The sequence below is a fragment of the Ranitomeya imitator genome, chromosome 5 (genome assembly GCF_032444005.1).
Source record: "Ranitomeya imitator isolate aRanImi1 chromosome 5, aRanImi1.pri, whole genome shotgun sequence".
Lineage (NCBI taxonomy): Eukaryota > Metazoa > Chordata > Amphibia > Anura > Dendrobatidae > Ranitomeya > Ranitomeya imitator.
This window is the reverse complement of record NC_091286.1, coordinates 174659619-174683431: the sequence shown is the minus strand read 5'-3', so window position 1 is coordinate 174683431 and position 23813 is coordinate 174659619. Positions and strand designations below refer to the sequence as shown.

The window sequence follows — 23813 nt, the reverse complement described above, 5'->3', positions numbered from 1 at the left end:
TGCTGTTAACCTGCGAATTCAGAGGCTGGTGACTTGGATAAACTTATCCTCAGAAGCAGAGGTGACTCTTGGTCTTCCTTTCCTGATGCGGTCCTCATGTGAGCCAGTTTCTTTGTAGTGCTTGATGGTTTTTGCAACTGCACTTGGGGACACTTTCAAAGTTTTCCCAATTTTTCAGACTGACCTTCATTTCGTAAAGTAATGATGGCCACTCATTTTTCTTTATTTAGCTGCTTTTGTCTTGCCATAATACAAATTCTAATAGTCTATTCAGTAGGACTATCAGCTGTGTATCCACCAGACTTCTGCACAACACAACTGATGGTCCCAACCCAGGGTGGATTTGATTTAAATCTAACTGATTTAAATCACGATTTAAATCACGATTTAAATCACTAGTCAGTAAGGCTTGATTTAAATCAGTGATTTAAATCAAAGTTTCTACCTAAACTAGTTCTTGCTACTTTAACATGCAAGTAGATGAAGATTTTTAGAATCACTTTTTATATTACTTTTTTCTCCCCAGTTTAATGGGTTAATCATTCATATTTGGACACCACTGTTCTGTTGTACTTAGGAAGGAGAAAAATAATCCTGACCTTAATAACAATTTAAATAGATTTATTCAACTGAAACAATAACAACATTACAGCATAAGTTATTTGCTTAAAGGGAACCTGTCACCCCATTTTTTCAGATTGACATAAAAATACTATTAAATAGGGCCTGTGCTGTGCTTTACAATAGTGTATGTAGTGTACCCTGATTCCCCACCTATGCTGCGAAATACATCACCAAAGTCGCCGTTTTCGCCTGTCAATCAGGCTGGTCAGGTCAGGTGGGCATGGTGACATCGCTGTTTCTTCCCCAGCTTTCCGTTGGTGGCGTAGTGGTGTGCGCATGTCCAAGTGCCGAATCCACTGCGCGCACGTGAAGAAACAGCGCGCAATCTGCGCTATTACCCTTGTCATCGGTGGGGGCGGCCATCTTCCTGGGGCCGCACGTGCGTAGTTGGAGTGCTCTGCTGCACGGGGCTTCAGGAAAATGGCCGCGGGATGCCGCGCGTGCGCAGATGGAGATCGCGGCGGCCATTTTCCTGAAGCCAAGATGCAAACTCGGCTTGGCCACTATACTGACCACAATCCTGAACTTATCACCGCAACTAGAAGTAGCCGTGGAGCAGGGTGGATTTGATTTAAATCCAAGCGCTTAAGTGACTTCCACCAGTTTACTGGTGTGACCTTCCTTAAAATATCTTCAGCAAACATATATTTCTTGAATGGTTCCCCCTTAGCTCTGAAGTTTATTATAGTTGGCATTAAAGATGGATGATTGCTGGATACCCATGTCATAGCTAACTCCTCTTCCTCAGCACTTAGGTTTTGACCCTGATATTGGATATTGACAATATTTTCCAAAAAATGAGCTGGAGTCAGTGCTTGTCCCATTCGTTTGTTTACTGCTTGTAATTTAATTCTGTAGTTCTGTTTTTAAGTGTTCACTCAGTTCCTTCCAAATTTCAACAGCATCCGCAATAAAACAGCTATTTTTCTGTATTTTGTTTAACTCCTTCATGACCCAGCCTATTTTGACCTTAAAGACCTTACCGTTTTTTGCAATTCTGACCAGTGTCCCTTTATGAGGTAATAACTCAACGGATCCTAGCGGTTCTGAGATTTTTTTTTCGTGACATATTGGGCTTCATGTTAATGGTAAATTTAGGTCAATAAATTCTGCGTTTATTTGTGATAAAAACGGAAATTTGGCGAAAATTTTTAAAATTTCGCAATTTTCACATTTTGAATTTTTATTCTGTTAAACCAGAGAGTTATGTGACACAAAATAGTTAATAAATAACATTTCCCACATGTATACTTTACATCAGCACAATTTTGGAAACAAAATTTTTTTTTGCTAGGAAGTTATAAGGGTTAAAATTTGACCAGCGATTTCTCATTTTTACAACGAAATTTACAAAACCATTTTTTTTAGGGACCACCTCACATTTGAAGTCAGTTTGAGGGGTCTATATGGCTGAAAATACCCAAAAGTGACACCATTCTAAAAAGTGCACCCCTCAAGGTACTCAAAACCACATTCAAGAAGTTTATTAACCCTTCAGGTACTTCACAGCAGCAGGAGCAACATGGAAGGAAAAAATGAACATTTAACTTTTTAGTCACAAAAATGATCTTTTAGCAACAATTTTTTTATTTTCCCAATGGTAAAAGGAGAAACTGAACCACGAAAGTTGTTGTCCAATTTGTCCTGAGTACACTGATACCTCATATGTGGGGGTAAACCACAGTTTGGGCGCACGGCAGGGCTTGGAAGGGAAGGAGCGCCATTTGACTTTTTGAATGAAAAATTGGTTACACTCTTTAGCGGACACCATGTCACGTTTGGAGAGCCCCCGTGTGCCTAAAAATTGGAGCTCCCCCACAAGTGACCCCATTTTGGAAACTAGACGCCCCAAGGAACTTATCTAGATGCATAGTGAGCACTTTGAACCCCCAGGTGCTTCACAAATTGATCCGTAAAAATGAAAAAGTACTTTTTTTTCACAAAAAAATTATTTTCGCCTCAATTTTTTCATTTTCACATGGGCAATAGGATAAAATGGATCATAAAATTTGTTGGGCAATTTGTCCCGAGTACGCCGATACCTCATATGTGGGGGTAAACCACTGCTTGGGCACACGGCAGGGCTCGGAAGGGAAGGCGCGCCATTTGACTTTTTGAATGGAAAATTAGCTCCAATTGTTAGCGGACACCATGTCGCGTTTGGAGAGCCCCTGTGTGCCTAAACATTGGAGCTCCCCCACAAGTGACCCCATTTTGGAAACTAGACCCCCCAAGGAACTTATCTAGATGTGTGGTGAGAACTTTGAATGCCCAAGTGCTTCACAGAAGTTTAGAATGCAGAGTCGCGAAAATAAAAAATATTTTTTTTTCCACAAAAAAGATATTGTAGCCCCCAAGTTTTTATTTTCACAAGGATAACAGGAGAAATTGGACCACTAAAGTTGTTGTTCAATTTATCCTGAGTACACTGATGCCCCATATGTGGGGGTAAACCACTGTTTGGGCGCACGGCAGGGCTCGGAAGGGAAGGCACGACATTTGGCTTTTTAAATGGAAAATTAGCTCCAATCATTAGCGGACACCATGTCACGTTTGGAGAGCCCCTGTGTGCCTAAACATTGGAGATCCCCCACAAATGACCCCATTTTGGAAACTAGACCCCTGAAAGGAACTAATCTAGATGTGTGGTAAGGACTTTGAACCGCCAAGTGCTTCACAGAAGTTTATAACGCAGAGCCATGAAAATAAAAATAAAAAATTATTTTCTCAAAAATGATCTTTTAGCCTGCAATTTTTTATTTTCCCAAGGGTAAAAGGAGAAATTTGACCCCAAAACTTGTTGTCCAGTTTCTCCTGAGTACGCTGATACCCCATATGTGGGGGTAAACCACTGTTTGGGCACATGTCGGGGCTCGGAAGTGAAGTAGTGACGTTTTGAAATGCAGACTTTGATGGAATGCTCTGCGGGCGTCACTTTGCGTTTGCAGAGCCCCTGTTGGGCTAAACAGTAGAAACCCCCCACAAGTGACCACATTTTAGAATCTAGACCCCCAAGGAACTTATCTAGATATGTGGTGAGCACTTTGAACCCCCAAGTGCTTCACAGACGTTTACAACGCAGAGCCGTGAAAATAAAAAATCATTTTTCTTTCCTCAAAAATGATGTTTTAGCAAGCATTTTTTTATTTTCACAAGGGTAACAGGAGAAATTGGACCCCAGTAATTGTTGCGCAGTTTGTCCTGAGTACACTGATACCCCATATGTGGGGGTAAACCACTGTTTGGGCGCACGCCGGGGCTCGGAAGTGAGGGAGCACCATTTGACTTTTTGAATACAAGATTGGCTGGAATCAATGGTGGCGCCATGTTGCGTTTGGAGACCCCTGATGTGCCTAAACAGTGGAAACCCCTCAATTCTACCTCCAACACTATCCCCCCCACACCACTAACCCTAATCCCAACTGTAGCCATAACCCTAATCACAACCCTAACCACAACCCTAATTCCAACCCTAGCCTTAAGGCTATGTGCCCACGTTGCGGATTCGTGTGAGATTTTTCAGCATCATTTTTTAAAAATCCGCGGGTAAAAGGCACTGCGTTTTACCTGCGGATTTACAGTGGATTTCCAGTGTTTTTTGTGCGGATTTCACCTGTGGATTCCTATTGAGGAACAGGTGTAAAACGCTGCGGAATCCGCACAAAGAATTGACATGCTGCGGAAAATACAACGCAGCGTTTCCGCACTGTAATTTCCACACCATGGGCACAGCGGATTTGGTTTTCCATAGGTTTACATGGTACTGTAAAGCTGATGGAAAACTGCTACGAATCCGCAGCGGCCAATCCGCTGCAGATCCGCAGCCAAATCCGCACCGTGTGCACATAGCCTAATTCTAAAGGTATGTGCACACGCTTACAGTTCAATGTAAACCTATGGGAAACAAAAATCGCTGTACACATGCTGCGGAAAAACTGCACGGAAACGCAGCGGTTTACATTCCGCAGCATGTCACTTCTTTCTGCGGATTCCGCAGCGGTTTTACAACTGCTCCAATAGAAAATCGCAGTTGGAAAACCGCAGTGAAATGCGCAGAAAAACCGCGGTAATTCCGCCATAAATACGCAGTGGTTTAGCACTGCGGATTTATCAAATCCGCAGCGGAAAAATCCGCAGAGGAACAGAATACGTGTGCACATACCGAAACCCTAACCCTATTCTAACCTTAGTGGAAAAAAAAAAAATTCTTTATTTTTTTATTGTCCCTACCTATGGGGGTGACAAAGGGGGGGGGGTCATTTATTATTTTTTTTATTTTGATCACTGTGATATATTATATCTCAGTGATCAAAATGCACTTCGGAACGAATCTGCCGGCCGGCAGATTCGGCGGGCGCACTGCGCATGCGCCCGCCATTTTGGAAGATGGCGGCGCCCAGGGAGAAGACGGACGGACCCCGGCAGGATCGGTAAGTATGATGGGGTGGGGGGGAGCACGGGGGGGGATCGGAGCATGGGGGGGTTGATCGGAGCGCGGGGGTGGATCGGAGCACGGGGGGGTGGAACGGAGCATGGGGGGTGGATCGGAGCACGGGGGATGGATCGGAGCACGGGGGGTGGATCAGAGTGCAGGGGGGTTGGATCGGAGCACGGGGGGTGATTGGAGCACGGGGGGAGCGGACAACAGCACGGGGGGAGCGGAGCACAGGACGGAGCGGTGCATAGCACTGATCGGAGGACTGGGGGGGCGATCGGTGGGGTGGGGTGGGGGCACATTAGTGTTTCCAGCCGTGGCCGATGATATTGCAGCATCGGCCATGGCTGGATTGTAATATTTCACCAGTTTTAATAGGTGAAATATTACAAATCGCTCTGATTGGCAGTTTCACTTTCAACAGCCAATCAGAGCGATCGTAGCCACGGGGGGGGGTGAAGCCACCCCCCCTGGGCTGAAGTACCACTCCCCCTGTCCCTGCAGATCGGGTGAAATGGGAGTTAACCCTTTCACCCGATCTGCAGGGATGCGATCTTTCCATGACGCCACATAGGCGTCATGGGTCGGATTTGCACCGACTTTCATGACGCCTACGTGGCGTCAAAGGTCGGGAAGGGGTTAAAGCTTGAGAGATGGGTTTCAGGAAGCTCAGCATATGTTCAACATTTCTCTTAAGCCCAATGTTGAGGATTTTGGCCGTGACAGTGCCATCTATTTTATCTCGATTTTCTTCACAAAGTGTCATCAGAATAGGCCAGTTTTTGATATACTGCTCAAAACAGTCCACCACAGAGTTCCATCTAACATCTTGTGGGAGAGTTAACTTGGTTCCACCCATCCTTTTCAGAGCTGCTGCAGCAAAATGATTATTACGGAAGTATTTAGCAATTCCAACAACATTAGCCTTTATTTCTGGAACACTTAAGTCTTTGGCTAAGAGGTGCAGCAAATGAGCACTGCAACCATATGTTATTAGCAGCTTTGTATTCCATCCCTGCTCTTCTAAATCTCTTCTCATCTTGGATACGTTTACAGCATTGTCAGTGACCAAATTGCGTACTAGACATTTGAATTTTTGTTCACATGTCGTTATAGCTTTTACTGCCACTTCTTGTAAGTATTCTGCTGTGTGTGCATTTGCTGACGTATCAGTTGTTTGTGCAAGGAAGACTTTACCTTCTTCTGTTGTTATACAAGCACATACAATAGGATCATTGTGGACATTACTCCACCCATCAATACTTAGGTTTACAATTTTACCCTCCAATTTTACCCTGCACATTGCTCCATTTCTCTGTTATACACTTGATCCAGCAGTTTCCCTGCAACATCAGCTCTGCTGGGTGGACTGTATCCTGGTCTCAGTGACTGAACCATATTAATCAAATGTGGGTTCTCAGTCAGACGGAAAGAAGAGTTCGTTGCATAAATAAACTGGGCAATTTTTTCATCAATCAACTCTTTTTCTAATCTGCTAGTTCTTATCACAAACCTATCTATGGTGGTTCCAGGAGGTAAAGGTTTTTTCTTCCTTTTGGGTGATGGTGATATGTGGCTGTGGGTGTCTGATGATGATGCTGCTGCTAATGAAGCACTATCCTGGATGGATAACTCTGAAACTGTAGAACAGGATGATGGTGATCTTGGAGGTGGATAGTTTCCAGAATCCATGAATTCCCCTAAACAAAAAAAGTCAATGCTGTTATTTTATTGTTTATACAATTTCGGCTTATTGTACACAGCACATCACTGCCCCTGCCCCAAAAGGAATATTTGTTTTTCTTCATAACTGTACCAAATGACAGTAACATGCAGTAATAATAAGAAATATAATTTTTCTCACACATGACAGTTCAGCCTTTAGAAATAGGATTCAATAAAAATGTTTACCAACCTGAAGATCCTGCCTGTTCAGAAGTGTTTCTTTGGTCATCTTCATCACCGCACTTCTCATGATGTTGCCTCATTTGCGCCACCAGGCCTTGCATCTCTCTGTTGCATCGTTTGCATTTTGCACGCATGCCTGCCTTACCGATAGGCGAAGGAGCTTCATTAAAATATTCCCAAACTGGGTCTCTTTTACGGCCTGCTGCCATTATAAGGAAAGAATGTAATAAACCTCAGATCGTACACAGAAACAGATCCAGACTTGTCTGTCTGTGGCTATGCTGCAGTATTGTGCTCAAAGTTTCACTTTCATTTTCTTGTCTGCTTGCCCTTCCTCCTCCTCACACTTAGATTCACATTCTTCTTGTGTTGTGCAGATCTATTCCACTCCAAACAATCAGAAACATATTGTCTAACTTCTTGGACTTGGCACTGAAGGGGTTGATTCTGTATTCATAGGTTTGTAGAACAATAGGATTAAGGTCTTTTTCTCAACTCTGTTCATGTTGTAACATTTTTGCCGTGAAGAAGAGGCTGGGACCTCTGCGGAGTCAAATTCAGTTTTGAGAACTGCGTAAGTAAAGCGAGCGTCTGTGATAATATAGGAGAGAAACTGCCCACTAATCCTACAGAAACCTCTGGAAGAGCATGGCATTGTGAATGTTACACATATACAGCCTTTATTCTACTGAGTTAAACAACTCAGCTTTATCTCATGATGGAAGAACCTTTGGATGGTAAAATATTTTCCTCAAAAAGCAGTTTATTGAAAAAAATCCGATTTAAATAAAAAAAATCCGATTTAAATAAAAAAAATCCTTTTTTTTATTTAAAAAAAAAAAAACATTGATTTTTATCCACCCTGTCCCAACCCCATTTATAAGACAAGAAATCCCACTTATTAAACCTGACAGGGCACACCTGTGAAGTGAAAACCATTCCCGGTGACTACCTCTTGAAGCTCATCAAGAGAATGCCAAGAGTGTGCAAAGCAGTCATCAAAGCAAAAGGTGGCTACTTTGAAGAACCTAGAATATAAGACATATTTTCAGTTGTTTCACACTTTTTTGTTAAGTAAATAATGCCACATATGTTAATTCATAGTGTTGATGCCTTCAGTGTGAATGTACAATTTTCATAGTCAGAAAAATACAGAAAAATCTTGAAATGAGGTGTGTGGGTGAGAAAAAAAACGGTGATGTGATCTTCCCCATAGATTAATATTGGACCGAGTGCTATGCAATGTTTTCTCACATAGCACTTGTCCTTATTATGCGCTAGCCGTAATGTAATAATATCTCTAGAAATACTAGACATTAATTAGAGACCAGCCTATGAAATAAGCATAATTATTTGCTTTACTTTTACAGGAACCAGCCAGTGTTATGAGGCCTTATCTTCTGATATGCAAAAAAATACACTAGCATCTTTTTTGGACTTGGGTATTATGAAAATTGGCAAATCGTAAGTATAATCCTTGTTTATATTTTTAGTTTGGAAATTTTCAGCCACAGATGGCATGGACAATGGAGTGAGTTTATTCCCTAGGGCCAGTTGTTAGTGGTGTCTTTTTAGGAAGTTTATTATTAGTACTAGATGGAGGACTGTTATGTTACGATAAGGGCAGGCTTTGCAGCATTGAGAATCTCTCCCCCCATGTGCTCACCCACCTATCCACTCTGTCTTTCCCCATGTGCTGACTTCTCCCATCTGTGCGCTCTTCTTTGACCTGTCTACCTCACGTGCTATCCCCCTTGTCTGCTGTCTCTCTCCTTCCTGTGCTGTGTTCTCCCCTCATGTGCTGTCCCGTTTGAGCTTTTTCCCCTTCTGACAGCACTGAGTAAACTTTCCATCGGAAGGCATCTCAACTCCAAAACTCTGACATAAATGGTTCATGGGACCACAGCTGTGTTTGTGAATTGTGTTTTCATCATGGGTTACATTTTTTGCTTGTAGTTGAAGTTCATGTCTTTCTTTTTGTATGCGACTTATTTGCCGGTGGATGTTGATTTGTCATTGCTGTTGTAGTTGCACTTCTCTCTGGCTTTGTGTTTCAGCTTGTCGCTGTAGACGGTGTGCTTCTGCTTCGTGTGACAGTCTTCTTGCTGTAACCAATGGACATTGCTCCTGAAGTCGCTTGCGTTGGGAAAATGCCTTCTTAGTTAACCTCATGCACTTTGAAGTTGTAGACTCGGCGGTGTGGTGTGCTGGTTCCAATGGGTCATCTTGTGAGCATGGTATTGCTGTTAAGACTGCAGGTTTTTGTTTGTGGCACTGTTGTTGCCTAATGGCATCTTGTGACAATCTAAAGGCTTTTGCATCAGGGGACTCATGTGCTTGACGCCTACGCTTTTTTGCGTTGTTTTTGTCCCAGCGATGCTGTTGCTCTTCAAGAGTCTCATTTTCCCGTTGTTGTCTTTGACGTTGTGCCTTTGCTGCTTTCCTTTCATTGTCATTGCCATACTTTTTAGGAGGAGCCATGTTGGTGTTTATATTTGCTTTTTAAAGGGGTGAACGAAAGTTCATTTTAAAAATTGTCTGTGTCTGACCGCGTACAGAACACACCACAGCTCCTGGGCAGGAGAGGAAGCAAAAGACAATACTGACATTGCAGCAGGAGATTGCAGAGGATACGTTTTGTGAGGTAAAATATTGTTTATCCCCTTCACAACATGCACTGTACTAGTACTGCGCATGTCGTGTCTCACACTTATCAAAGTCGCAACACGTCAGCTGTTTTGTACAGCTGACATGCGCTCAATAGCAGCAGGTGGAATAGCGATCCACCCGCCACTATTAACTAGTTAAATGCCGTTGTCAAACGCTGACATTTAACTACCATCGGGCCGGAAATGCGTGCATCGCCGGCCCCCGTAATGTGATCGGGGGTCAGCGATGTGTCGGTATAACAACCAGTCTCCTTGAGACCTCTATGGTTGTTGATGCCGGCTTGCTGTGGGCACCACCCTGTGGTCGGCGCTCATAGCAAGCCTGTAATTCAGCTGCATAGGAGCGATCTGATGATCGCTACTACCATGTTTCCCCGTAAATAGGGCACCCCCACCGAAAGTAAGGCATGCTAAGGGGAGCACTGTGCCTGCTAATATAAGGCCCCCCCCCCAAAAAAAAAAAATAAGGCATACCTTGTTCTGTGCATGGGGCATGCAGTTGAGTCTCGTTCCCGCTGTCCGGTGCCCACCACCACAGCCACGCTGTTCGCAGGAGTTATTCACAGCCTCGGAGCTGTGTACCAATCTCTGCCCATGAGCCCTGCGCCAATCACAGCGCAGGAACCATGAGCCAGCTGACGTCATCCATAGCCTCTGATTGTTCCTGGGCTGTGATTGGCCCAGGGCTCCTGCGCTCTGATTGGCTCAGGGCTCCTGCACCACCAAAGCACTGAAAGCAGCACCGCGGAGGAAAGCAGTAAGAAAATGTGTGTGTTCGTGTCTGTGTAAGGGTGTGTGTGTGTGTCTGTGTAAGGGTGTGTGTGTGTGGAGGCTGCATTGGGATGAGAAAATAAGACACCCCCACTTCCCGAAAATAAGACATGGTGCAACTTTCGGAGCAAAAATTAATATGAGACGATGTCTTATTTTCGGGGAAACAGGGTATGTAGCTGAGCCGATCCAGTTGTGTCAGCTTCTAGCCTCCCATGGAGACTATTGAAGCATGGCAAAAGTACAAAAAAAAAGTTTTAAAAAATATGAAAAAAATAAAAGTTTAAATCACCCCCCTTTTGCCCCATTCAAAATAAAACAATAAAAAAAATCAAACCTACACATATTTGGTATCGCCGTGTTCAGAATCGCCGATCTGTCAATTAAAAAAAAGGATTAACCTAAAAAAATTCAAAAAGCCAGAATTACATTTTTTTGATCGCCATAACATTGAATTAAAATGCAATACCGGGCTATCAAAAGAACGTGTCTGCACAAAAGTGGTATCATTGAAAACGTCAGCTTGGCACGCAAAAAATAAGCCCTCACCTGACACGAGATCACGAAAAATGGAAGCGCTGCGGGTATTGGAAAATGTCACAATTTTTTTTTTTCTTTAGCAGAGTTTGGAATTTTTTTTCACTTCTTAGATAAAAAATAACCTAGACATATTTGGTGTCTATGAACTCGTAATGACGTGGAGAATCATAATAGCAGGTCAGTTTAAGCATTTAGTGAACGTGGCAAAAAAGACAAACGAAAAACAAGTTGTGGGATTGCACTTTTTTCTAATTTCACCACACTTGGAATTTTTTTCCCGTTTTCTAGTACAAGACCTGGTAAAACCAATGGTGTTGTTCAAAAGTACAACTCGTCCTGCAGAAAATAAGCCCTCACATGGCCATATTGACGGGAAAAGAAAAAAGTTATGGCTCTGGGAAGGAGGGGAGCGAAAAACAGAAACGCAATAACAAAAAAGGGCTGCATCTTAAAAGAAATCCTCTGTGATCCCCTAATGTAATATCAGTATTGTCTTTTGTTTCCTCCCCTTCCAATGAGATGTGATATGCTCCGTACACGGTCAGACACAGACAATTTTTAAAATTAACTTTCATTCATGGGAAAACCCCTTTAAAAATCAAATATGAATGCCAACATGGGTCCTCCTAAAAAGTAACCACATGACATTGACGTGTGACCGGCTTCCTCTGCCTGTAGACACGTTGCGCATCTGCCACCGGGATCAGCCGAATGATTCACTGCGCCTGCACAGAATTTGCGCAGGTGCAGTAAATCAGACCGCCGCAATCTTTAAAACTGTGCATGAGCTCCTCCTGTACAAAGATGGCGGCAGTCAGTGAATCATTTGGCTAATACCAGTGGCGGCGTGTTTGCGACAGTGTTCCGCTGGTGGTACCGCGCAAGAGGCTCCGTACGTCGTAAACAGTGTGTGTGTGGTGCGTACGGCTTATACAGTGTGTGTGGTGTGTATGGCGTTTATAGTGTGTGTGGTGCAACGGTGTTCCGCTGGTGGTACCGCACAAGAGGCTGGTACCACCTGCTGTTTCCATATTGAGACACCCATCACTTGGGTGCCCAATATGGAGGTCGGCGAACTTCCGCCACTTGGAATTCTGGGATCCAGACACACCTGGACGGAACAGGATGTGAAGACATTACAAGGTAAGTATATATTAAGATATTACTACTTATAAGACATTTCTCTCCAATGATTCACATTACAGGTGCCTTTAATTTTAGTTACATAACTTAAATAGCGCACACAAAAAGCCTCCACACTCTTAATACCATGGCATTGGAACATACAGTGCACACTCTTAATACCATGGCATTGGAACATACAGTGCACACTCTTAATACCATGGCATTGGAACATACAGTGCACACTCTTAATACCATGGCATTGGAACATACAGTGCACACTCTTAATACCATGGCATTGGAACATACAGTGCACACTCTTAATACCATGGCATTGGAACATACAGTGCACACTCTTAATACCATGGCATTGGAACATACAGTGCACACTCTTAATACCATGGCATTGGAACATACAGTGCACACTCTTAATACCATGGCATTGGAACATACAGTGCTCACTCTTAATACCATGGCATTGGAACATACAGTGCACACTCTTAATACCATGGCATTGGAACATACAGTGCTCACTCTTAATACCATGGCATTGGAACATACAGTGCACACTCTTAATACCATGGCATTGGAACATACAGTGCACACTCTTAATACCATGGCATTGGAACATACAGTGCACACTCTTAATACCATGGCATTGGAACATACAGTGCACACTCTTAATACCATGGCATTGGAACATACAGTGCACACTCTTAATACCATGGCATTGGAACATACAGTGCACACTCTTAATACCATGGCATTGGAACATACAGTGCACACTCTTAATACCATGGCATTGGAGCATACAGGGAACATCTTGCATAATGCCCTATTTCATTGTTTTGCTGCTACTGAAGACTCTCATTTAGAAATGTTATATTTATGGATGAAACATCAAATAAGCAAAATTGGTTCACTCAGGATCAGCTCTGAATTGGAGTACACTTTAATAGATATCTGTATGTCAAGTTCCCACAATGAGCTTTTGGTGCATTTTTAACTCTGCGTCAAAAATGCAGCATCTTACAGTTCCAGCTAAATGGATGACATTTGTAGAAATCTCATATCCACTGTGATTCCTTTTTACTCAGGGTAAACTGACCTGTGTGCATGTTTCAAATCCGCAGCATCTCAATTTCTCTTGCGAGTAATCTGCGTTTTCTGTGCGGATTGTTCTCATTGATTTGCAATACATGTGGAAAATCCCGGGAATTATAAAAGACAAAGCAGCTTAATTTAAAACATGACACACCAAAGACAAAAAATGCATCATCAAAAATGTGTTAAAACGCATGTAAAAATAACACAATGAAAAAAGGCTAGTAATCTAAAGCTATGTGCACACGCTGCAAATTTTGCTGCAGATCCACAGCAGTTTCCCATGAGTCTACATTACAATGTAAACCTATGGGAAACAGAAAACGCTGTGCACATGATGCGGAAAATAACGCGTGGAAACGCAGCGGTTTACATTCCGCAGCATGTCACTTTTTCCGCGGATTCCGCAGCGCTTTTACACCTGCTCCAATAGAAAACCACAGGTGTAAAACCGCAGTGAAATACGCAAAAAAACGCAGTAAATCCGCGATAAATCTGCAGCAAAAACGCAGCGTTTTTGCCCGGCAGATTTATCACATTTTATCAGATTTATGGGCAGCACGGTGGCGCAGTGGTTAGCAATGCAGCCTTGCAGCGCTGGAGTCCTGGGTTCTAATCCCACCCAGGACAACATCTGCAAAGAGTTTGTATGTTCTCTCCGTGTTTGCGTGGGTTTCCTCCGGGTTCTCCGGTTTCCTCCCACATTCCAAAGATATACTGATAGGGATTTTAGATTGTGAGCCCCATCAGGAACAGCGATGATAATGTGTGCAAACTGTAAAGCGCTGCGGAATATGTTAGCGCTATATAAAAATAAAGATTATTATTATTATTTATTATCACATCCGCTGCGGAAAAATCCGCAGTGGACCATTCTACGTGTGCAAGTACTTTAATTGAATAGATGCAGAAATACTGCAGCGTCAAAACCTCACCAAAAGCTCATACAGGCAACATAGCCTAAAGGTTACAGCTTTTGTCATATATGACGTTCAGCATCTTGCTGTCTTATTTTTAGAGTTAATGTAGATTATACAAGTGCTCTTATATTTAACTGCGTTTTATCTCTTTTCAGGGGTTCTGCAGTAAACTTCACTATAGATAGGCAAGCTATGGCAGGCATGAAAGGAAAACTTGGTGAGATACATGAAATTCTATTAATGTGATTTGTTTTAATTTTCCTGAAATATTTTATAATAATGCTGAGAGTCGCTATGTAGCTTACTCTGTGTACAGAATATACACCCGGGGTCAAAATTGTTGGTAGCCCTCGTTTAGTGACAGAAAAACCCACAATGGTCACAGAGATAACTTGAATCTGACAAAAGTAATAATACATAAAAGATCTATGTACCGTATTTTTCGGATTATAAGACGCACTTTTGTTCCCCCAAATTTTGGGGTAAAGTGGGGAGTGCGTCTTACAATCTGAATGTGTGCTGTGCTGTAGAGGAGAGGGGGCGGCTCTGTAGTGGTGTCAGGGGGCTAGCTGCGGGCTGCAGAGACAGGGGGAGGTCATGCGCTTCCGCTCATTAGCCTCATGTAATATTCACTGCACCCGCTGTTCATCACCTCAGTGCTGAAGCCGAGCAGAGTTGGTTGACAGGGGAGCAGCGCATATTGCATGTGCCTGCACTCCGCCCCTCCCATCAAGGATATGCTCCCCCCGGTCACTATATTCCCCCTGCTGGCACGCACATGATAAAATAACGAACGCTTCCGAAACAAACAAACTCACCTTCCGATGATGGCTCCGTGCTCTCTGCTCCTGCGTGGCTCTTCCTGTGACAGTGATGATATCCGATCATGTGATTGGCACAGCACAGTGATCTCATCACTGTGTGCCCAGGTCACATGATCTGATTCCTGGGAAACAGGAAGTGCAACCGAGGAGCACGGAGCCATCATCGGAAGGTGAGTTGCGTGTGTTTGTTATTTTATCATGCGTGCGTGCTAGCAGGGGGGAATATAGTGACCGGGGGGGCCATATCCAGGATGGGATGGGGGGACTATTTGCCAGCAGCACAGGGGGCAATGTGCCAGCAGCACAGGGGAGCAATGCAATGTGCCAGCAACACAAGGGGGCAATGTGCCAGCAGCCCAGAGTGACATTGTGCCAGCGCAGGGGACAATGTGCCAGCATCACAGTGGGCAATGTGCCATGTGCCAGCAGCACAGGGGGACTTGTGCCAGGATGAGGGTTATATAGATACCAGCATGAGGGACAGACTGTATATATGATTTGTAAGACAGACACTGGCTTCCCATTTAACAAAAATATTTTTTTTTTCACCAAATTTGGGGATGCGTCTTATAATCAGGTGCGTCTTATAAAGCAAAAAATACGGTAAATGAACAAATGAAAGTCAGACATTGCTTTTCTACCATGCTTCCACAGAATAAAAAAAAATCAAACTCATGAAATAGGCCTGGACAGAAATGATGGTACCTCTGAAAATAATGTGAAAAAGGGACATGCTAAATCAAGGTGTGTCCACTAACTAGCATCACAGGTGTCTACAATCTTGGAATCAGTGAGTGGTCCTGTATATAGGGCTACTGATACTCACTGTGCTGTTTGGTAATAAAGTGTGTATCACACTCAACATGGACCAGAGGAAGCAAAGGAAAGAGTTGTCTCAGGAGATTAGAAAGAAAATTATAGGCAAACATGTTAAAGGTAAAAGTTAAAAGATCATCTCCAAGCAGTTTGATGTTCCTGTGACTACAGTTGCACATATTATTCAGAAATTTAAGATCCATGGGACTGTAGCCGCCAACCTCCCTGGATGTGGCCGCAGGAGGAAAATTGATGACAAATCAAAGAGACGGATAATACGAATGGTAACAAAAGAGCCCGGAAAAACTTCTAAACAGATTAAAGGTGAACTTCAAGCTCAAGGAACATCAGTGTCAGATCACACCATCCGTCGTTGTATGAGCCAAAGTGGACTTTATGAGAGACGACTAAGGAGGACACCATTGTTGAAAAAAATCATAAAAAAACCAGACTGGAATTTGCCGAACTACATGTTAACAAGCCACAAAGCTTCTGGGAGAATGTCCTATGGACAGATGAGACAAAATGGAACTTTTTGGCAAGGCACATCAACTCTATGTTTACAGACGGAAAAATGAAGCATATCAAGAAAAGAACACTGTCCCCACTGTGAAACTTGGAGGGGGCTCTGTTATGTTCTGGGGCTGCTTTGCTGCATCTGGCACAGGGTGTCTAGAATGTGTGTGGGGTACAATGAAATCTCAAGACTATCAAGGGATTCTAGAGAGAAATGTGCTGCCCAGTGTGTAAATTTGGTCTCAGTCAGAAGTCATGGGTCTTGCAACAGGATAATGACCAAAACACACAGATAAAAAAACAAGAATTGCTAAGAGGAAAATATTGAACTATTCTATGCCTTCTATGAGCCCTGATCTAAATCCTATTGAGCATCTATGGAAAGTGCTGAAACATGCCATCTGGAAAAGGCAACCTTCAAACACGAGACAACTGGAGCAGTTTGCTCTTGAGGAGTGGGCAGTCGAGAGGTGCAGAAGACTCATTGACAGATACAGGAATCGTTTGATTGCAGTGATTGCCTCAAAAGGTTGTGCAACAAAATATTAAGTTTAGTGTACTAGTCCGGTTCACTATGTATTGATTTAGGCCTTCGCCGGATTTTTTTGGAGAGTCTGAAAACTATACATTTTTGGAAAGGTTATAGTATAAGCAATACGAAAAACAATGTTTCCATTTGCCCCGAGTCCCACGTGACCGCCATATTGGATTTGACAAAATGGCTGACGTAAAACCAATTTTCGTTAATATCTCAGCTTATAAATAACATAAAAATAAAATTTGACAGCTAAACATACATTTTAGGGCTAAGAAATGCAATATTACTAGTTGCAGATGTGTTTTAGATATTTACTACAGCAGTTTTTTATAATTAATTAGTATTAGTAAACGCCAGGTCAACTACAAGCCAAAAACCGAATCATCAGTATTCAGACAACCCAACGCACGAGAAAACCCACAGGTCCTGGGGCTAGCTCTGACTGTTCATCACACAACTCGCGATAAGAAATTAATGAATCTTCTTAGTTCACATGGGTTTTGTGTTCCCTATGGCCGTACCCTACGAATGGAAACTGCTTTGGCTAATGCTGTTGTAGAAAACACCCGAGAGTTAAAAGGTCTTTACGTGCCACCATTCTTGAAGAAGGGTACCTTTGTGTTCTTTGCAGTTGATAACACAGACTTTGCAGAGGATACCCCTGATGGGAAAGGAACCACACATGGAACTATTACTGCTGTATATCAGCAAGTAGATGCTGTTGGAGAACCAGTTGCACCACCCTTGAAGATAACAGATGCCCACACTTTATCTGTCACTCCATACCATGTACATATGTTGCACTGTGACAAGCCAAAAGTACAACATACCCAAAGATCAGAACACTTTGTCACAAACAAGGAAATATCAGGTTCTTCCCAACTTTCACAATTTGGATGGATTGTTGCTACTGCTGTATCCAGAATGCAGCAACTAGAGAAAGCATCGAGCAAAATTCCTGGATGGTCAGGATACAACTCACTGTTGTCCGAAAGCAAGCGATTTACCAACGTTGGAGCCTTACCACTGCTACCAGAGCTAGCACACGAGTGGTCAACCTTGCTGACTGTGATCATGCAAGCAAGTGAACTGAGGAAGTTGACTGTTGGTGAAGATCATCCCACTGTTATTTCATTTGATATGGCTCTGTATGAGAAGGTTGTCCAACTTCTAGATGCAAGACCTGATCTGAAACGCACCGTTGTTCCACGACTGGGAGAGCTACATGTTGTAATGGCTGCCCTGCGCGCTCTGGGTACCTCTACGGAGAACTCGGGTATTGATGATGCATGGATAGAAGGTGATGTGTATGGGTCTGCAACAACAAGGCAAATACTGAAATGTACCCATTACAAGCGTGCTCTTCGTGCTCACACATATACATATGTTGCTCTGTATGAACTGTTGCTGGACGAGTTCTTCATTGATAATCCAGAACTAAAACAGGTGTGTTTGATGGCAACAGAGGGAATTGAAGCTGCCTGTTCTGAGGAAAACAAGAACACAAAAAGTAAGTCAGTGAAACAAGCAAGCACTACCCTACTAGAGGCCTTGACCACTGCTGACATAATCACAGTCTTTCAAACATGGGTGAAACAGAGATCCAAAAATGCAATGTTCAAGTCAATGATGAACTACCTACAGCGAGTGGAAACAATCCTTTTATTTGTTGCTGCAACCAGGAATGCAGACCTTGAGCTTCATCTTCAAGCCGGAGAGCAGCTCAGCAAGCTCTTCTTTGCATTTGACCGGATGAAATACAAGCGATTGTGGCCAAGGTATATCACGGACATGCATGACCTTAAAATAAATCACCCTCAAACATGGGAAGAAATGAAAGCGGGTAACATTTCAGTCACGAAAAGTGCTATCCCATTTGTATCCATTGGGGCGGACCATGCATGCGAGCATCTGAACAAGCTGATGAAAATCCATGCTGGCATAGTCGGCATCTCGAACAATGCCAATGCTCGTCAGAGATTCTTCATGGCCACACCTGAACTCTCCCGAGTTGTCAAAGAATATACCAGACAGTTTGATTTAGAACGTGACAAAACCAGAGAGCATCACGATCTTGGGCCAAGTGCAGTCAAGAAGTGTCATCATGTTATTGACAAGATTAAGGAAGCAATTTTGAAACATGGCAACCCATTTGCTGTTGTAGGTGACAAGTTGCACAATGTAATCACCCATGCCTACATCCCTGATGAGTATGTAAAAATGATCCTGAATGCAGATGAGACAGGTCAAAAGCTGTATGAAGACTATGTGTTGGCGCGAATCAATGGGGATGTTAGCCTATGGGCACCAGTAAAGAAGGAGAACAACAGGATGTTCATGTCGGCAAACAAGAAAACCACAGTAAAACTCCGAGACAAGACTGTTGATCTTAAGGAGACCAAGGACTTGTATGGAAGAATGATGGTTTTGGCAAGGTCCAACAGAGACATAAACCAGAAAGTGGCCATTGGGAACTACGAATTCACTCTGACCCCAAGAGCCTTTTTTGCTCCAGATGGTACAATGTTACCATGCCATGACAAATCGAAACTGATCAGTCTCCTTAACAAGTTGGTTATAGTAGAAACTCCACAGAAAGATCTGCAGCCAGAAGATAGGATGGACACAAGATCAGATGATCCAAGTCGCAAGATAGCCCTGGTAGATGGAATGGTTCTTCTGCAAAAGATGGCCAAGAAACCGGCAACACTAGTGACAGTCAAAGATCTCAGTTACTGCTTCAATGACAGGCTTATGTCTCTCACAGAAAATTACGATGAAATAATCCTTGTGTTTGATACGTATAGGGAAAATTCTCTCAAGGATGCTACCAGGGATAAAAGAAGAAAAGGAAAGGCACCAATTCAGTACCAGGTCAGAGATGAAACAAACATTAATCATATTCCAATGAACAGGTTCCTTTCACATGACAAGACAAAGGCTGACCTGACCAACTATCTTGCTGCAAAGACTCTAGAGTTCAACAGTTCATCACAAAAACTGGTCATCACTTGTTCTTCAGGGTGTACCAGGAGCAACAAAAACTTAGTTTTCGACGACAACAATCACGAAGAAGCAGACACACTGTTGATCTACCAAGCTGTCTTGGCAACACAACGAAACCCACCGGATGCAAGGATGGTTTTCTTCTCCCCTGATACCGATGTACTGGTGTTGGTCATAGCTAACTATGACCTCATGCTGAAGAATACATCGATTTCAATGGTCTCTGGGATGATCGAGATAGAGCCAATAAGGAGAGTCATAGGGGCAGACAGAGCAAAGGCTTTGACAGCCTTCCATGCATTCACTGGTGCTGACACAACTGGAAGGTTCTCTCGAATTGGCAAAGCAATCTGGCTGCAAGCTTACATGAACGCAACACCAGATGTAATCAGTTCTCTGCAGATGCTTTCGACTGAAAAAGAAGTGAGCAAAACTATGTTGTCAACTCTTGCTACCTTCGTATGTTTTGCTTACTCTCCAAAAGGCATTTTTATTAAGAATATTCCCGAACTGCGATGGCATCTATTTTGCAAGCATATGGCAGAAAGTGACAGGTTACCTCCTACACTCGGAGCTCTAAAACAACATGTCCTCAGAGTCCATATCCAAGCCAGAGTGTGGGGACAAGCTAACATTGCTTTGCAGGATTCTCAGCTGGATCCCGAGAAGAATGGCTATCACAAAGGGTTGGATGGACAGTTGAAACCAACCATGACAGATGTTCTTCCAGCTCCAAAAGCAATAATCGAGATGATTAGTTGTCAATGCAAACATGACTGTTCTTCTTCAAGGTGTTCGTGCCGAAAAAATAACTTATCCTGTACCGATCTTTGTCAGTGTGACAGCGAGTGTATGAATGACGAGGACACTCAGACCAAATATGAAACTGATGATGACAGTGATGGTGGCGATATGTAAAGACACTCTGGTTGTTCAAAAGTTAAAAACATTAACTCTCTGCTTTTCGAGTTCGAAAATTTGTTCAAATATAAACCGATACAATTTGTAGTCGTATATAGAGTATTTATTTGGATACCACTGCATTTCTTAGTACTCAAAATGTATGTTTAGCTGTCAAAATTTAAGTTTTACGTTACTTACAAGCTGAGATATTAACAAAAATCGATGTAAATCAGCCATTTTGTAAAATCCAAGATGGCGGCCACTTAGGACTCGGGGCAAATGGAAACATTGTTTTTCTTATTGCTTATACCATAGCCTTTCCAAAAATGTACATATTTGAAACTCTCCAGAAAATTCCGGCGAAATTACATAGTGAACCGGGCTATACCATCATTTCTGTCCAGGCCTAGTTCATGAGTTTTATTTTTTTTAAATTCTGTGGAGGCATGGTTGAAAAGCAATGTCTGATTTTCATTTGGAAAAATATTTAGAATTGAGAGTCCTCAGTGGTTGATACCTTTTAATGGCTAACTGAAAACATGGTAACAAATTGCAAGCTTTCAAGACTACTTAGGTCCTTTCATCAGGCATAAACTAAAAGAAATTCTGAAGAATTACATATTTATGCACAATACAGCCCAGAAATAATGCCATAGATAAGACTGGTGACGTGAAGCAGAATTACCATTATGTGAGAGTGATAAACAGTTATGTCCATAAATATTGGAACAGTTCATAGATAATGAAGTCTTAATGTTTTATGGTCCTCTCATTGGGGTCTTCTTCTATGTTATGATGCCCCCACACGGTCTGAGGAGCAAATTCCTTAATTGATGTAAAAAGACACAAATCCATGCGACACATTCAATCCTGCACTGAGTGTGTCAAAGGTCATCATCAGCTTATATTCCCTGACTCTCCTGTATATCTGAGATTTGAAGTTACCTTTTAATACAAGTAATTTCATGTCCATAATGCTATGATCAGGGAGACAAAAATGTATTCCCACAGGTAGATCCATTCTTTTTTCTCTTATTGTGTGGCGATGAAAGTTCATCCTTGTTCTCAGTTTCTGCCCTGTCTCCCCTACATAAAGACCTCCAGTTGGACATTTAGTACAAATAATTGGGTACAACACATTATATGTGATGCAGCTGAAAGTTCCTGGGTGGGATCTTGTAGTTGCGATGTGAATTGGGGATCTTTATCTTATCCATGGTCCTTATAAATGGACAGATTTTAAATTTTTTCTGGCTGCAAGTTCCTGCAGCTGTTTGAGAGGACAGGGAGCTTCTGACAATGATACTTCTTAGATTTGGGGGCTGCTTAAAACACAGTAGTGGGGGGTCTGGAAAAATGGATTGTAAGCGGGCATCTTTTTGTAGTAAAGGTTGTAATTTCCGTTCAGCTCCCCTTAGCACCTCCAGATTTGAATTCTAGGTGACTACTAGAGGTACCCGGTTATTTTCTTCTTTAGCTTTGTAATGTAGCAGGTGATTCCTTGATATTCTGGTGGCTCATGTAATCTGGTTTTCATTTGTTCTTGGATGGTAGCCCTAATTCAAAAAGGTCTTTCTAAGGCGACCAAGGTGTTCATCCCTATCCATGGGGTTTGAACATATACAATTGTATCTGATGGCTTGGTTGTAGACAATAGAGATTTTTATCTGTTTTGGATGGAAACTGTCCCATTTATGTTTCTATTTCATTGTTCTGCAACTTAATTATTGTGTCCAAATGATAATTTCAATGCAGGAGTAGTTGAGGGTTAAGTTGATGGTGGGATGAAATTGATTAAACTGTTCATGGAACGTCCTAAGCTGTGGCTCAGACTCCGTACAGATGATTAAAATGTCATCAATGTGGGGTAATAGGCCAGAGACCTGATGGGACATGAGGACAAAAAGTCGCTTTCAAGCTTGGCCATGAAAATATTTCCATACTGTGGGGCCATTTTACTTCCCATTACTGTTCCAGTCTCCTGTAGATATATCTTGTTGTCAAATTCAAAGTAATTGCGGGTGAGAATAAATTTTATAAGTTTCACTACAGAATCAGCATCAGTACCTGTGATTTCCAGGAAGAATTTAAAGGCATTTAATCCATCCTGGATATTTGAGTAAAAGATATATGGTGGCCCGGATGGTTCCTTCTGGTAGAAGACCTACTGCTGATAATTTATTCAATAGGTTAGTTGTGTCCTGAATGAAGCTGGGTGTATCCTTTACCAGTGGTTTAAGAATACCCTCTACCCATCCAGATACCTGCTCAATAAGGGTGCTCACATATGAAATAATTGGTCTTCCCGGATTTCCAGATTTGTGGATTTTGGGAACCATGTAGAATGTCCCTGTTCTTGCACTTTCTGGTATCAGGGCATCGGCTCGTATTGATTCGTCGGGAAGACAAGATACCAACTTGTTTAGTTCCTTGTAATAGTCCTGTGTAGGATCCGACTCCTATTTTTTGTAGTAGTGTGTGTCCATAAGTTGTCTGTTTGCTTCCCTCATAAAGTCTGATGTGTTCATCATGACTATTGCACCACCCTTGTCAGCAGGTTTAATGTTGATTTCTTTGTTGGTTTTCAAAGACTCTATGGCCTTTCTCTCCTGGCCACTGATGTTGGATGCTTGTCTCCTGTTAGTATCTATAATGGTGGATTTTATCAAATGTCTGAAGGAGTCTATATACCCATCCCACTTCATCCCAAACCTCACCACAGTCTTCATCCCAACCCTAACCCATCTCTTCAACCTATCACTAACAACTGGCATTTTCCCCTCAAGCTTTAAACATGCCTCAATCCAGGGGCGGACTGGGCCAGGTGGCAGGGTGGCATATGCCCCCCGGGCCAGTCCCTGAGCAGCTATTTAGGGCCTCCTGACCACTTGCTGCTTTAGAAGCACTGCACCTTTAAATTCTGCAGCCAGGACGCCGGCACTTCCTGTCAGCAGCAGCGGCTGATGAGGATTCATGGGCTCCTTCCCTTCCCTGGACCCCTGCAGCCGGGACATGTGCGGTGCTCGGTGCTGGCTCTGCCTCCTGCTGGGCTGCCGTTGTGGCTTCTCTCCTTCTCCTGCTGCACACAGCAGCCTCTGGACGGGAAATAATGGTAAG

General features: G+C 42.8%; 1 protein-coding gene across 2 annotated transcripts in view; it reads left to right on the top strand.

Moving 5' to 3' along the window:
* GNPAT (glyceronephosphate O-acyltransferase) overlaps positions 1 to 23813 on the top strand; it is a 433316-nt gene that overhangs the window by 379208 nt on the left and 30295 nt on the right. For both annotated transcript variants that reach the window (XM_069769345.1, XM_069769344.1), the window contains 2 exons: positions 8338 to 8431; positions 14249 to 14310. In XM_069769345.1, the coding sequence (XP_069625446.1) occupies positions 8338 to 8431; positions 14249 to 14310 (156 nt within the window). The remainder of the gene's footprint in view (positions 1 to 8337; positions 8432 to 14248; positions 14311 to 23813) is intronic.